Source organism: Equus asinus, chromosome 1 (assembly GCF_041296235.1).
Source record: "Equus asinus isolate D_3611 breed Donkey chromosome 1, EquAss-T2T_v2, whole genome shotgun sequence".
NCBI lineage: Eukaryota > Metazoa > Chordata > Mammalia > Perissodactyla > Equidae > Equus > Equus asinus.
In genome coordinates this window covers 157192117-157208434 of record NC_091790.1, presented here as the reverse complement: position 1 = coordinate 157208434, position 16318 = coordinate 157192117, and the positions used below count along the sequence as shown (strand labels likewise).

At 40.7% G+C, this 16318-nt stretch overlaps 1 protein-coding gene across 6 annotated transcripts in view; it reads right to left on the bottom strand.

The window, feature by feature from the left end:
- Nucleotides 1–7857: 7857 nt before the first annotated feature.
- The window catches only part of SNX10 (sorting nexin 10), a 75534-nt gene continuing 67073 nt past the window's right edge, over nt 7858–16318 (bottom strand). For all 6 annotated transcript variants that reach the window (XM_014828771.3, XM_044765683.2, XM_014828770.3 and 3 more), the window contains 2 exons: nt 10092–10304; nt 7858–9637 (listed from right to left, as the gene is read on the bottom strand). In XM_014828771.3, coding sequence (XP_014684257.1) covers nt 9556–9637; nt 10092–10304 — 295 coding nt within the window. In that variant the 3' untranslated portion in view covers nt 7858–9555. The remainder of the gene's footprint in view (nt 9638–10091; nt 10305–16318) is intronic.

The following is a 16318-nucleotide window of genomic DNA, read 5'->3' as shown; positions in this document are numbered from 1 at the left end:
CGGCCTGCTTCCACCCTCTGCCCCCAGCATACGGCACACTCCCCCCTCCCCCCCCCCCCCCCCCCCCCCCCCCCCCGCCCCTGCTCCTCAGGAGAATTCTGTCTTTGCCAGACTAGTTCCTGAGCTATGGCTGCACAGGTTGGAATTAGTGCGGGCAGGAACCAAGACGATCAGAGACTGTCTTGACCGATTTACACCAAGAGGTGCTGGGAGAAAAGCAAGGAATAGATAAGCACAGTCAGAGAAAAGAGGGAGAAAGACAAGAGCCAGTGTGCGCTGGGATTTGGAAGTTTGGAAAGAGGCTAAAGTTGTCAGGAGTTTGAAAAGAAGCTGACATGGAATGTGAGGTGTATATGTATAGAGAGAGAGAGAGAGAGAAGAGGTCAGAGGCTTCTAAGAAAGTTTTGGGGCTTAAAATTAGACTCCTGTGGGTTTTTTAAGGAGAAATTAGTAAAACTTTAAATTACTTTTCAATTACTCTTTAAAAGTCAGACTGGACTTCAGCATTATATGTGGTTGTAGGACTTAGCAGCATACATTTAGAGAAAATGCTGCCTGTCCATATAGTCAAATATTTCAACTTAATCATCAACTATTTATTGCATGTCACTCTACTATATACACACGGTGCTGGGCACAGCGTCATGAGAAACAAGCTGACCAAAAGAAAAAATACACCAAAATACTTCATTGGATGGTCTCTCTGCATAACCTCGAGCAAAGCATTTAATGACTGCCCTGTAGCCCCCACGAATGGACAGGTACATTACCACTTCAAGGTCTCATGCCACAGAGAAATGGGAAACGCAGCAACATAACAGAGGGTTCTTGTTCACCCTCAGGATGACCAAAGTTTTCAAGTTCAAGGAGGCAAACATCTCTGGATTACCTGCTACCGTTCCCCAAGCTCTTCTGCTACTTCTGCTGGTTCTGCCACAGGAAAGGGGCTCTATGGAGGGTCTGCAGGCCTTCCGCCCCACGTGACAGTGATTCCTCACTGACTCTAGCATGTGCTCCACATTAAACTGTGTGCTGGGGCTGGGTGTGTGGGGTCAGAGATGAAATGCAGTTCTCGCCCTCCAGGGGCTACTGCCTGAAGAAGGGACAGACAGACGGTGACCAAGCATGCAGGGCAGGGGGATGAGTGCTGCCAGAAAGGCACATGGGAATGTGAGGCGGGTGGTGCCAGGGAACCACTAACTCGTAGTGGGTGCGGTCAGAGTAGGCATCAGCATGAGGAGACATTTCATCAGCGCCTGGACAACTGGTGGGAGTTAGCCAAGCAAGAAGGCACTGGGAGGGGGAAGGAAAAGACCCTTCCAAGCACAGGGGACATGACAGGCGGTGATTTCTTTAGCACTTCACACCTGCTCTCAGGTTGTATTATTATCTTCATGAAGAAACAAACTCTAAAAGGCTGAGTGACCTGGGGGCACTCATCTTTAGGCAGTGACACTAAGATTTAAACTGCCTCTTTACAGAACCTGGTGTATGAAAGGGAATCCTTCTCACTGAGTGATGTCCACACATTCCTCAGGCTCTGACCTCAAGAACGCCTAGGGCGAATCCAAGTGTCCCTTAATCATTCTGGGAAGGAATCCAAAGTATCATGGATTTAAAAGATCATAGAATTTTTTATTGTTTTGTTCGAATCAATTCAAGAAAACTGCATACAGTTTTTTCTCTCTCTCTCTCACACACACACACTCTCACTTAAGGATTCACAGTATATACTAACATATGAAAGGCACTGAGAAGTCCTGCAGAAAATTAATGTTAAACTTTCTTTAACCCAAACTGTCTGAAAAGTAATCGACCATGGCAACCTCCACCCTACCTCCCTTTTTTTTTAGTAACACTTACTAACACCTTTAAAGACATTCGGTATTCAACCTTCTTATTGGACCGATGAGGAAACTGCCGTTCAGAGAGGCCAGGAGCTACCTTGGGTGTGTGCTAGAGGCAGACCCACAACCCAGCTCACCAGACTTCCTCCCTGTCAACACTCTCTCCGGGAAATCACACTTCAAGATGTACATCCCACACCTCCAATACATAAACAGTACATACACCACACGAGTCGATAACCTTGTAATTGTCAACTTACAAATTACCCTTTGGAAAAAATACAAAGAAATCCCCAGGTGAGAGCTGAGATGGTGTATACAAATTTGAAGTATGTTTATATACACTATTAATCGCCCTTGTCATGGTTTATACTAGTTATCCAAGTCTTGCCGATATCAATTGTTTATCTTCACAGCCTTCCCACTGAAATAATAATAACAATAACAAGCACTAGCTCTCTTTTTTGCTCTCAAAGTGAAGGATAACATTAATATATGGATGCAAATTTCTAGCGTTTATCTTAATGCATTCATTTAAATGGAACCAAAGCTGAAGAAATCACTCGTTAACAAGATACTCACAAAACAAATCTTTGTACCAAGTATTTCATTGTTAGATCAAACCCTATTATCACTAACTGCAAAGAAAATTCTGTCCTTTGGAATTTGGTTGGAATCAAGACAGCCGAAAAAAGCTGGTGGGGGGGGATTGGAAATCTTTTTGTTTTTGCAAAGATTTATATCATAACAATATTTGTTATATTAAAACTTATGCTCGACTGGAAATTTTTTAAAGGTAATATACAAATTAAAAAACATATGTCAAGAGCAGTCAATATCCAACTTTGAAGAGTATTTATGAATAACAACCTATTAGGAAAGATCAATGGGGCTTTCTGTCTAAAAAGTTAAATATTCAGGGCCTGTATTCCGCATTTGTTACCAAAGGCCTCTTTATCAGCAGAAGGAGGCAAATGATACCCTGAAAATGTTTTAAACAGCAACTTTGCTTATCTTCCTGCATTAATGATCCTTATGGCAGTTGTTGTATTAGCCTTATCACACAGCACAGCGATCAGAGAAACCTATTGCAAAAGGAAGCAAAAGAAAAAGCATTTAGTTTAATCTTGAGCCCTTTTTTTCAATCTAGCAATTTTCTGATTGTCAAGGAGGGCAACATGAAAGTTACAGTTTTACTGGGTTTTCTTAAAATCTCAAGAAGAAACTAGACATTTCCAAATGGGTGATTCATTAAACATCATATACTGTGAGAGGACAAGATTAGATCATCGACGAAATGCTCATTATGTGAGTTCTGGGTTTCGTGGTGTCCACAAGGGAGCTCTGACCAGGAGACAATAAGTGGCTCCTGAGAAAGCCAGTCTCTCCTTCAAGGCTCTGAATTGCTCACTTGTGGACATGACGGTACAAGAAAGGTACCCCTCACAAGACTTCTATTTCCTTCTTCATACAGTGTCTGTGTGCAATAGAGGGAATTCACAGGCTCGGTCTTTTAATCCCTTTCAACTTTGATAACAATACCAAACCTGACCCTGAGACCCTTCTATCTTCTCATCCTCTCAAGGTGTTTGAGAAATCACCTAACTTTATGATTGAAATTAATGTTTTCATTCAGTTGCAAAGGCTTGAGCGCAATCCACATGCTAGCAGAGTGAGCAGAAGCCCCTTCCACTCCTTCGGCCAGGTAATAGGCTTTTTCCCTTTTTTTTTTTTTCATTATCCCTTTAATGCAGAGCAGGGCTACTGATTACAAAGAGGCAGTTTGACTCCAGCAATAGGTCTTCTTCACTAATCCTCACTGTCATGGAAATTCCAGCTGCTACAAGAATAAGAGGCTCAATCCATATTTGCCAGCTCTAATATGAAATCTGTCAGAGCCCAAATTAATGAGTTCCAAATTCCTTACATCACGATAACAGGTTAAGACTGGTCAATTAATTACATAAATCCTTCCCGATTCATTGTGCATTTGCAGCCCAGATTGTGTCTTACATTACTCCATGACACAAGGCCTTTTGGCTCCTGTTGTTCCGCAGAAAGGCCCCATTTAAGTGGAGGCTGCCTGCCACGGCAAAATGTTAAATGTCACACGTTAAATTTGCACTTTTCTGTAATTGCTTTTGTTAAAAAAATTAAATTAAACCACAGGGCTCCCAGTACACCACCATGCAGAGGGCTGGGGGTAGACTGAACGGATGCCAAGGCAGGCCAGCACCTAGCTTTTACCTCTAACGGTTCACAATCTCCTCTGGACCAGGTGTCCAGCAGCAGGGGAACCCAGAACGTTCATATTCGTGAAAATAAACCAAGTTTGCCCAAGATGTGTGGAAGCAAAAATATATATTTAGAAGATTCTTTTCTTTATGAAAGGATTAAAATAGGATTCTTTACATAGCCGGTTTCCCTTTTGTCTACCAGTAAAAGTATTCGATACATAAAACACTGTTAATCTAATCACCTCTTCAGGAAACCATATCGTACAAAAGTGTGTAGGTTCTTCTTGAGCAGTCTTTGCCTTCAAAAAGAATGTTACTGACGGCTTAGCTATTTGACTTGTAACTGGTACACATCTACCCAAGAGAAATAATTGAGGACTAAGATCTCAAAGGACTTCAAGAATCATCCAGGTCAAACCTTCGCCTTTTTAAAACATCAAAATGTGCTTGGAATCACAGCTTGTTAGAATGAGACCTGGAACTGTCGACTTCCAGATTCCTAGGGTGGTCTCTCTTCACCCCACTACATTTCCTTGTGGCGTGGGCTTGTATACCCAGGTGCCCCACATCGAATGGAACCAGTTCCCCGTTGTGTTTCCTGCATCATCTTACTGCGGCCTGGGGGCTCTGCAAACACAGGAGCGAGCAGAAGACGCTCCTAAGCAGAGTGGAATCTTTGTTAGGCGCAGGGTCTTTCCACCCGGGACCCCTACCACCACCCGCGCCTCGCAGACAACTAGCCAGACCCGAGGCGGCGCGTTCTGCGGCTGGATGCTGCAGCCGCCGCGCTGGCCCGGCAGCGCCCCCCTCCGTCCTCCGGCCGCTTTGCACTCGGAATGCCACCGGCCGCGCGCTTCTTTTTTCCATGGCAAAGAACACAGCTCCACCTCTGAGCCTGCAGCATAGTGCGGTGGGGGACTTGTCTCTCCCCGCCCGCCCCCCTACCCCCAAACACACACATTAAACCCTGACCCAGGGTCGTTTCTGGACACAGGGGCACACGCTTCTACCCCAGCGGCCCAGTCCCGCCGCCAAGGCGACTGTCCCCTCTTTCTCCAAACAGGAGGAGGCGGGTTAAGGCGACGGCGCGTCCGCTGGGCAGGTTTTAGGGTCGTGGGGAGACTAGAGGGAAAAGGCGTTAGCTAATCTGTGCCGGGCGTGCGCAGATGAAACATTTGGAACGCGTGGGTTGCGCCCCGGCCCCGCCGCAACCCCGGGGCGCTGGCGGGTCCCCGCAGGCCTTAGCCACACCCAGGCTCGGGCGGCGGGGCCGAGGTCCGCCGCGCCGCGCGTATCTGCATAACAAAGCCTCGGGTCCAGCCCTGGGCTGCAGAATCCCGCCGCCGCCTCCCCCGGCTCCGGCGCGACCAGCCCGGACCCGCCATCCCGCAAACCTCCCCGCGCGCTCACAGACCCAGCGGGGCCCCTGGGGACGGCTGAACCCGGAGGCCCGGGGGGCATCGGTATTCAAGGCTCTCTCCCACACCAAACCCACCCCCAAGGCCCATCTGCATTCTAATTTTTTATTAGCACTTTTCCAGCAGCCGGAGTTGTCATGTTAACACCGGGCAGGGGCCGCGCGGGGCGCACGTCTGAGGCAGGTGGGGCAGGGGAGAGGGCGCGCAGGTCCGCGCCGTAAATCGCGGTCTTTCTGCGGTTGTTGTTCCCACTCGCCATCCACCGCCCCCCTCCACCCGGGTTGGGTTTTTTTTTTTCCTTTCTTTCCGCCGCGCAGTTGCTATGGGTTACCAGGGCGGTTGCCATGGGTTACCGGACCGAGGCCGGCTGGCTCGCTACCTGCCACCCAGTCCCCGCCGCCGCCGGCGGAGCTGCCCGGGCGGGAGGAGGCGGGAGCGCGCGTGTGCGGGACGCGGCGCGGGGAGTGTGCGCGAGCCGCCGGGGCGCCGCAGCCAACGGGCGGCCGAGGGGCGGCCGAGGGGCAGCCGCGGGAGCCGCACCGCCCGCGGGGTGGGGGGCAAAGCTATAAAGAAGGCCCAGAGGTAAGAAACTAGCAAAAACACAACCACAAGTTATGCCCGTGCTGTGCCTCTAGCAGCAAAGACAAGCGGTGCGGGGCTTGGGATGAATCTGTACTTCTCGTCGGGGGAGAAAGGGTATTTTCCTCTTTAGCATAAGCTATTTGCATATAGGGTCTTTAGACCAGAGCTTACATTCAGCAGAAAATTGTAGCTTAATTTTTTTTTCTCTTTTACTGTATTATCTTTTGGAAAGAAGTCTTTGGAATTTTGGAGGAGAAAAGGGTCATTAACTACCAGAGTTTGCGCCGCTAAAATAAATTAGTGTCCAATGCACTGTTCATAACAATGATGTAGAAAAGTTTCCAGCAAGAGTGAAGAGCAATTGTGTCTGACTTAAAGCGACAATGGTGACTCGTTTGTGAGATGCATATGACAAAGAATAGAGCCAAGATCCTTTGTAAATACTTCAAATTTTAAAGAAATTGTTGCTTATTTACATCCTAAAATTTTTGAACTCCGCTCTATTAAAATGTATTAATTTCTTATGACCTTTACTTGCAAAGAAAATTATCCATGCTTTGACTGTCAAATTGCAATAACTAATTTCACACAGCATTTTGTATTTGAAAATGTGTTTATATATAATAAAGAAAAGGTCTGTATTCCAAACAAAAGCAGAAAATTGTATTGAAATAAATTGTTTCCTCCACTGAAAAGATGCTGCGTTGTATTCACAGGGTACCAACTAAGTAATTTAAATATTAAGCAGAAAACTATTTAGAAACAGAATAAGCTTTTGTTATTTTTGTCTTAAAGTTATAGAGGCCTTTTGTCAAAAAGGGTCTTCCTTTACAGCTGAAATACCGAAAACCTTATTTGTACCACAGTAGCTCAATAATAATGAATCCTTAAGGCACCAAAAAAACAGAGTTCAAAACAACATTCAATTTACTGTTGGATATAACAGTTATTGTAGCTAGGCTAATGAATTTAAGTTCTGAACAGCCATAAAAGAAATGTTATTTTTTTACCTTAATATAGTAAGGTTATTGCATATCACTTGTTTGTATGTGATTATTCAATAAAATGTGAACTAGGTTTGAAAAGCTCCTGCAAGATATTTAATATCTTAAGGGACATAACTATTTAAACACTTCTGTTTTTCCTTAGTAACTTTAAAACTTGAAATTTTAACTAGAATTTAAATCACTTCCAAGTGAGACTTTAAAAGAAACCCTAAGTAACAGGTTGTTGACTTTCATTGTTGACACCTTTGGGTTATATATAAAACCAGTTCTCAAACAAAACACACAAACTGGCTTTATAGGTGAACCGTTTATCCTTTCAGAATTAGCCCCAGAAATACAGTTTTGTTGTATGTAAATCATGAAGCATCCAGGTTAGAATTCCTTAAATTTGTTACATTAAAAATAGTTTTAAGTCAACAGCTATTCTATTTGGTTACTTAAGTAATTTTCTTTTCCTAAAGAAAGCTTTATAAAAATATGCCAGAGAAAAATAAGAGACTTGAACAAATCAAGAAAGCCATCGAAGGCTGAAGTTCATCTAAATATCTGAGCTGCAGGAAATCAGTTTTAAGAAGCCAGCGCTTAGATATAAAAACAGCCAAACCCAGGCTAAACGCCTCAAACGTGGACAACTATAGTGAATATAGCAAATTTTACTAAAGTTTTCCATTAAAAATTACTGATCATTCAAGAACATGCTGAATTTAGGTCTAAATCAGAAGAAATACATTCTCTTATATAAAATAAATGACCCAACAAACTAAAGTTGATTTTTTCATATTTAATGTGAAACGATGATCTCGTGAAGTTTACATCCCACAGTATTAGGCATTACTTGATACCAATTTTGATGGCTATGTTACATCACTTACAAATAATATGACACTCAGTGACACAATATATGCTATTCAAAACTGCTGTAAAACAGAAATAATGTGAATTCAAATACATATTGCCGAGGAGTTGGGGATGGCTCTTAAATGACTGGATGGCATACTTTACATGTAAGCAAGACCAAAAGAAATTGCTAAATCTTTTTTTTTCCTGCATTAAAATAATGAGTCTTAGATGATAAAGTAACAGGACCCAAGATACATTAAATCAAAAAGTTCAATGACCAACCGAAAACAAGAAGGGAAAATGAAGGAAATCATTCTTATTCTAAATTTAACTTTTTTCTGTTGGTTCTCAGTTACAAGCATTTCGAGGACTTACAATAACTTTTAAATTACTAGTTAAAATAAAATGAGGTGAGGTAACAATTATAGCAACAAGTTATCCCAGTTATGTAAAAATACCTTCCTGTTAGTTTCAGAGAGATTTTGTATCATTCAACAAGGAAGAAACTTCGATAATTATCTCAAGAAAATGCTGCCTCATCTGAAATTTGAAGTTCAATGTAGTTTATCAAAGCATTGTATTTTTGGGCCACTGAAAAAACAGATATTTTATTAAATTATGCCAATCCTCAGGCAGATGCCTAAAAAGAAAGGGCTTTTTAAAAATGAATATTTAATTGTGAAATTAGCAAGTTGATATCCTTTTCTAAATTATGGGAACATTTACTGGTCAAATTTATTAATTTTTATAAGATCCTACTTCTAACTCAGAGATAAGTAACAAGTAACCACCATGACACCGAAAGTTACCTAGTGATAAGAAATTGCACGTTTAGTCAGAAAATAAATCATTAACCTGTAATTCTAATTACACAATGATAATGAAAACAAATGATTTGTTTCCAGAAACCATGTGTTAAAGCTGATTTTGGATGATGAAAATGTATTTCTGAATCTATATATTGCAAGTATAAGCACAATTACTAACACTATTTCTTTTTTCCTAAGATGTAAACATTATTTTAACAAGTCTCTATGCATAAGATACATTTTCCATCTAAGTGTGCAATAGAATACTGGAAATGTTAAACACTCTTGAAATATTGCAAACACCCAAAAGCAAAGTGTCTTCCCAGTGCAGGGGAGGTACCCACAAAACACCAGCCGCATGTCTGAAAGAGGCAGAATGGTCCACGCTGTCAATATTCACAGTGGTTAAGATCATACATGCTGTGTTTACGGGAACACTGCCCATTGATACGAGAAGGAATGCTCTATCTGGATTTTAAATGCTACCTATTTACCTCTCTTTTAAAATTCAATAAAACCCAACTAGGTTTTTTAAACAGATAAATCATGTCATTTGAGGGCAGGCTCTAGCTTTACCACTAATGGTTGCCTATAAAGGAGAGTATTGCATTCACAGGCTTTTAGCTTTTTACAGAAGCTTAGCCAAAATAAGACAACATAAAAATACCACTAATACACAACCCAACATCTTTAAGAATTTAAATACCTAATATCATGACAGTGAGCTTTAGGTAAGAATATATTATTAGCGAGCTTTCTTCTCTATGACTGGACATAATTGGCTATTCCTAAGATGGTAACATTAGAATTATTTTTCAGGATTCCTGCGGAGCTGGGCTCATTTTACATCCATGTGAACTGCTGTCATCACTACTGTGTCCAAACCCAGAGGATGAACTGGAAAAGAAGAGAGGGGAAAATAATAAAAAGAGGAAATTGGTTTTCACAACACACTCAAAGCCTGAGTAACAGAGGAGAACTTTAATTATCTCCAGTCACAAAGAGAGACAGGAAATTTGGACTTTTAATTAGCCATTTGGAGTGCAGTTGGATATTTTTTTAGCTAGATAATTTAAACGCGAATAATTCAAGTCTGACTAAATGAAAGTCACATAATCAGAATGCAGATAATTGAATTTCTACTGCATTCATTAATTCAGTGTGGAGGTGTGTGTGAAGACTACTCTGATGAGCTGTCACAGCTCAATAAAATCTCAGTCAATTAATTTTTTCATTATCTTAGTATTACATCAACAAAAAAGTGAAGTGTGTGTATATATCTATACACACGCATATGTGCACTTTGTGTTATATAAATACTTATACGTTAAATCAAAATGCAAGGAAATACCTTTCAGAATCATAATCTATATCATTTTCTTTTTTTCCTTCTTCATCTTCTTCAGGGAAACGTCTGTTCATCAAGGCAAACTTGTGAATTGCTTCTTCTACAGAATACTTAGTCTGCCCAGAAACGCACGCCTCGATGTCTTCCGAATTCAGATGGCTCTGCAAGAAGAGGTGAAGCCTGCTATCTGAGAGCAAAAGTGCGTTCTGGAGGACCCTAGGTGAAAGAAAAAGGAGAAATCATCGGTGAACAGGGATGAGCAATTATAGGGTAGGAGAGAGGAAAACATTAGAAATGTGTCACCCAAGTAATTTCTCCACTATAGCAAACTTTGCATCTGTTATGGACTCTGCTTATTAAAGAGATGAAAGCATATGTTAACTTTTATTCAATTATTTGGAAATTTAGGTGAGTAAAAATATGAAGCTAATAGTTAAGAACATCTGTTAAAAGAATAACTTCAAGGACATTTCTTCAATTTAACCATCTGTTATGACCATGTGGATTAATTATGGAAATATTTTGCTTATATAGTCATAGAAATTTATTCTACTTAAAAAAAATTTACTGCCAACCAGCATGTCAATTCTGTGATCTTTATTGGCTAGGCTGTCATGAAACATCAAAACTTTCAACTGCTATTAAAAATTATATTAAAAAGTCAATACATTTCTCAGCATGTTTTACATTTTAAAACTTTACAAGTATGCTTATTATGTACACATTTACAAGGGCTCAGTTGAGAGGTGGCTTTTTTTGAATACCTAAGATTGACTAGAAATTTCTCCAAAATCTTCAGCTGTGCTGTGTATCTACATTGTTAAAATGAACCACCAAATAAAATTGCTGCCAGCCAATTTTACCATATGTAATTAAAGTATAATAATTTTGTGATAAGTATACACTAGCTTTCCCACATGAAAGATCAAAGTTCACAGAGAGAGCACAGATTTCCACTATTCATGAGAAGCACATGAGGGTTCAAATCCCCCGGAACAAAGTCTACGCATGCTCAAATTCGTGTTGTCAGTGAATGTGTTTGTTTGGAAACGCACGTCTGAGAACAGGAAATTAAGTCAAAGTACACCCTTATATTTAAATAAAAACTTTTATCTTTTTAGCAAAGATTTTGATGTTTGATCATTTAATCTCTTTTAATAGTTCAATAATGATATAACACAAGACACTAAGACCAGACGTAGGGGACAAAACTAAAGTGAAACACTAAAACCCCAGTACAATTTTGCCCAACATGGGATTTTTCCTGTAGAGGTCTATAAAAAATAGATTATGTATTTCAGACTAAATGAACTTTATCTTATATTCTGCATTTTTAAACAAGTAATTAGAAAAGTAAGTCTCTTTTGGCCATTCGTATCAGTGTACTTAAAATCCAAGGTGATTAGAATATTTCCTTTTTCTTCAAAATAGAATTATTTCTTCAAGAAGGCAAACATCTAAAAGTACACAGCATCAAAACCAAAATTTAGCCATCCTCTTGGCTTACAAAGGTAGTCTGAGTAAGGATTCTTTACCGGCCTACAAAAAGGAAAAATAAAACCTTTGTGCTTTTTAAAAGGCAAAATTTCAACCACAGCCGCTAAACCTCTCCCCTCCTTCCTTGTCCACTGCCCCAGGCTCTCTCTGAAGATGACCACGTCACATGATAAGGATTAATTTACCAAGCACAAGTGGTAAAGTAGTAAATCCCTTTTACTACTCTTCGAGATTTATTTTCTACATTTACAAATGTTTACCACTCTTGTTTTAAATACTTCAAATCAGGAGAAGATTTATATGGCAACGACCCATTAATATTAGCTTGCATTTGCTGTGAAGTTTGAACAGAGTGTTTCCTGTGTCCTTCTGTCAGGGGTTTCCTGCCAGCCATGGTACAAGTAACTGTTTATGGGATTATACTTACTGCTTTGTTTCTGTTGGAAATGTGTTTTATTTTCTTTATAAAATAATGGGTAATCTTTAAAATTGATTTTAGATGGTTCGAGGCATTACACCACAAAAGTAATGAGCACTAATGCCAATGATATTGGACACAAATTCATTTTAGCTTTATTTCATGTCTAAAGCAATTCGACTGGGCCTTGAACTGCTCACGCGCTGTTATTAACTCGCTAGTAACCTAACACATGGGGACAGCAAACAAAAGTGATCAGAGTCCAGGTTGATCGGGACCTCAAGGCTACTGTCCTTTTTCTTGAGCTATAATTCAATTTCCAATTTTACTGTACATTAGACTCATTATTTCCCAGTCTTGTCTTTTCTGCTCAATACTGCCATCTGGAGGACACACAGGTGAAAGGCGAGAGGGAGCTCAACACTTCCAGCTCAGAATTCTGAAGTAGGCAAAAGATGTGGCTGGGGAGGGAGCATCTGCACACACACACACAGGCCCAGAGTTCAAAAACAGCACATCTCTAAGCAGTTTTGGTTTTTTGAATTCCTTGTGCCTTGATAAATTTATGCCACTGTGCTCCATGGGTATGAGTTTTAAATAAGCAAAAATAATTTTTTAAAAATATTTATGATTTTTATTTTCAGTCAGAGATTTCATTCCAAAACTAAAACCACAAAATTTTTAGAGTGTCTTCCCATCTGGTTTGGTGAGCATAACTAGTTCATTTAAAGTAGTACCTGGTTTACTATATATCAGAGCGTGTTGCGACCGCCATCAACATAATAGGAAATTCTATTTTTACCTTAGTCATATTTGTGCCACATTTCCCACAAACAAATCTAATAGCAGAAAATCAACTTCAAAGTTAATATGAAGAGTACTTTGTAAAACAGTCTATAAAATGTCATTTTTATAAGCTTCCTTAAAAATAAATGTATGCAATTTTCAAGCTTTTATATAAGGAACAAAAAATAGCCTCTAGAATTTTAAAGGAATTTCTGAGAAGATATTTACAACATGAGTCAAAAGTTATTCCTTTCCCCATAACAACTTCAAACCAAACAAAGCAACAGCTGTTTTCGCTTGAATGGGATGCAGTTGACACTCTGGTTCTCCTCAATGTGATTTTATTAGCTGCCTTATATATTGGTTCAGTTAGGAACAATATATAGCTGTGCAAAACCATTTCATCCTTACTAAGAACGCCTGGGTCTCCTGAACCCAATGTAATAGCATATAGACACATCTGCATAGCATGTGGAACGTTAGCAGTTTGATGTAGGAAAAAAAAAAATTAATTCAGCCTAATTACCTCTTACCAGGAGAAAAAAAGAAAACCTACAAATCGTCACTGAAGACATTCATGATCTGTGCTGTGGTGCCCTCTATTGAACACAAAGACACAAACATTGTGTGTGTGTGTGTGTGTGTCTGTATAAAACCAGCTGTAGTGTTTCCACAGTATCCTTTTGTAAAAACTATAATATTCCTTAAATTTCTAAGAAATACAAAACTGTAATACAAAAGTCTACCTTGTAAGGGAAATGTAGATATATTAATGGGATGAATTCCGTAAAGAAGGAAGGCTGGCTGCTGTTGGTGACATCGGTCCAGTGTAAAAAATTAGCAGGAATGCCATTTTCACAGTTGAAGACTTACCAACAGAGTTTATCATTTTAGTCTATAACTTTCTTTTTCCATCACTAATTACAGAAGTGACTCACTATTTATAATTAGCCAGGGGTAAAATCCAAAAAAGAGACTATAGCCAAGATTGAGGGAAAAATCTCACAATCACACTGATCAAATTTAGCTAGCATTTAAGAGTTTCGCTAATTATAAACTTGCCAGTTCCTGGGATTAATAGTGTCTCCACCTTTCCTATGATTTCCTCTCTATAAAATTGAGATGATACCCATCTCCTAATACTGTTGTAGGTATTGAGATAAAACATGTAAAAATCTAAACATATAGTAAGTGTTCAGTAAATGGCATAAATTATTCTTATTTGGCACCTAGTCAAAGAAACAACTTTCTAATCCCTCTATGAAGACTGGCCTGGATGTGTACTTTGCTATTTAATATGTGTTATTTCACAAATGACCTTAAAATGGAAGAAAACATATTATATTTATATTCTATATACCCACACAGGCACAGAGACAGCAGCATTTTGGTTTCAGAGGGTTTGAACATATATAGTGCTCTTGGTTCATAACTTCAAAACTTACATAAAAACCGTATTTTTAAAATACTTGCTAACAATCTACAACGCAAGCATATTTCACATTTTAATGCTGCGGTGTCTTCCCTTTCAGGTTCCTAAAGTGCTCTACAGACAAACAAGAGACAGGCTATGATGGTGGCCCTACTTAATGGGTAACCAATGGGGCCTCAGAGGACGTCAGGCTGGGGTCAGGACACAGTGCCGAGATGGCCAAGTTGCATGTGGCATTCAGTTTCCCAAAGCGGGCTTGGGCTGGGGAGACACCAGGGGCAAAGTCACGGAAGGCTGCTACTTCTGCACAAACTGGACAAAGAACAGGAGAGCTATGCATCAGAAAGGAGGGTGGGGACGGTCAGGAGGGGACACAGCATTCAGGTCACTTAGGTCAGACCTGAACCCAATGGTAGGATATTGGACTCCTTGCTTCTGTCTAGTTCAGACCACACAGAAACACTAGATTTCATTTTTAATGTGAAACTCCTCAACTTGGAGACTAATGTTCACATCCCATAGTGAAACAAGTAATATCCCAAGAGAACTTGGTGTCTGTTCTATGATTTGAGGCCTGGATGAAAATCCAGAGGCAATTTTAATTATTCTAGCCATGCCAATAGGTAGATAGTGCCTCCCCACTAGAATGGAAGCTTCACGAGGGGAAGGATTTGTGTCCATTTTGCGCAGTCCTGCATCCCCAGTACCCAGCCTGGCCCAAAGCAGCCACTTAATAAATGGGTTTTCAGAGCCTTTTCTGGTGCATTATCTGAACAACACAACAACCCAGTGAGGTCAGCAATGTCTGTGTTACATTATCTCACTCTTTACAGCAAACCAAGGCTCAAAGGAATTAAGTGACTTTTCCAAGGTCATATAGCTGGAAAAAAAGCAGGAGCCAACATTCATGGGAGACCTGGAACCCAGCTCCGCGAACTCCTGATCCAGACACATTCCACTATGACATCTGCATCAAATTCAAACAGCCAAACAACACAGTGTGCAAAAATAACCAAGTGCAAGCACAACCCCACTGCAGCCAAATGGCGCTCACTCAGTCATTAATTTGTTATATCAACTGCAGGAGAGGAGGTCGTGTTCAAAACAATGAAGTGATTCCTGTCCCAAACACATGCCCTCACGTAACTAGCAACGTAAATACAAAAACACATGCCGTCCTTTGACCTGAAATAAGGAGACTTTCCACAGAAGACAAGCCGCTCCCCAGTGCTGACAGGGACTGCGGGATCGGCTGTTCCTGTCCAGGCCTCACGGGCGATGGCCAGTCTGCAGCTTCCCTGAGCAGCATCTGGAGCGACAGGCCACTCTGCAAACTTGTTCTGCAGGGACCACATCTTAAGGGAGAGGCCATCAGCCACCTGGGTCTCATAGAGACAACAATTAAAATCCCTTTCCCTTTGGGAAAAAACTTGACCAGTTCTTTGTTCTGTCCCGCCTGTGATTTAGGCAAAAGAATACCACTGTACGTTTTCTAGGACTTGGCTCGGTTCATCGGTTCTTCTGGTCTCTTGTCATTTTTATTCCTCTGGCTTCTTTAGCTTTCCCAGCCCTCCCTCAATTTATAGTCTTGGATGTTTCTATATGCCTCCATGACCCTTTCAAAGGAAAGGCACTATATCAATCTAACAGAAATAAATATTAATATTCATGTGCATACTTAATACCCAAACCCTTTATGAGTGAGCCATCTGGGGCAAAGGCAGTATATTACTGCAGGCCAGCTCTAAGGTGCCAGGTAGTGGACTCAGAAGGAGATTACTTCAGGTCGTGAAGCCAGCAGAAAAAGAAAGAGAGCTTAGGAGACACGGCCCTGCCACTTACTAGTAGTCATATGACTCTAAAAAACTGGAAGTTAGGAAAATTAGCTCTAAAAAACTGGAAGTTAGGAAAATTAGCTCAAAGCTATTGCATGTCTAAGCATATTAAAATAATAATGGCCAATACTTAGATGGCACACATTATGCGCCAGACTGTTGTGAGTGCTTTACGCTCGTTACCTCGTTTCATCCTCTCAACAACGTTCTAAGTAGGTACTATTATTAACCTGATTTTCTAGATGAGAAGACAGGCACAGAG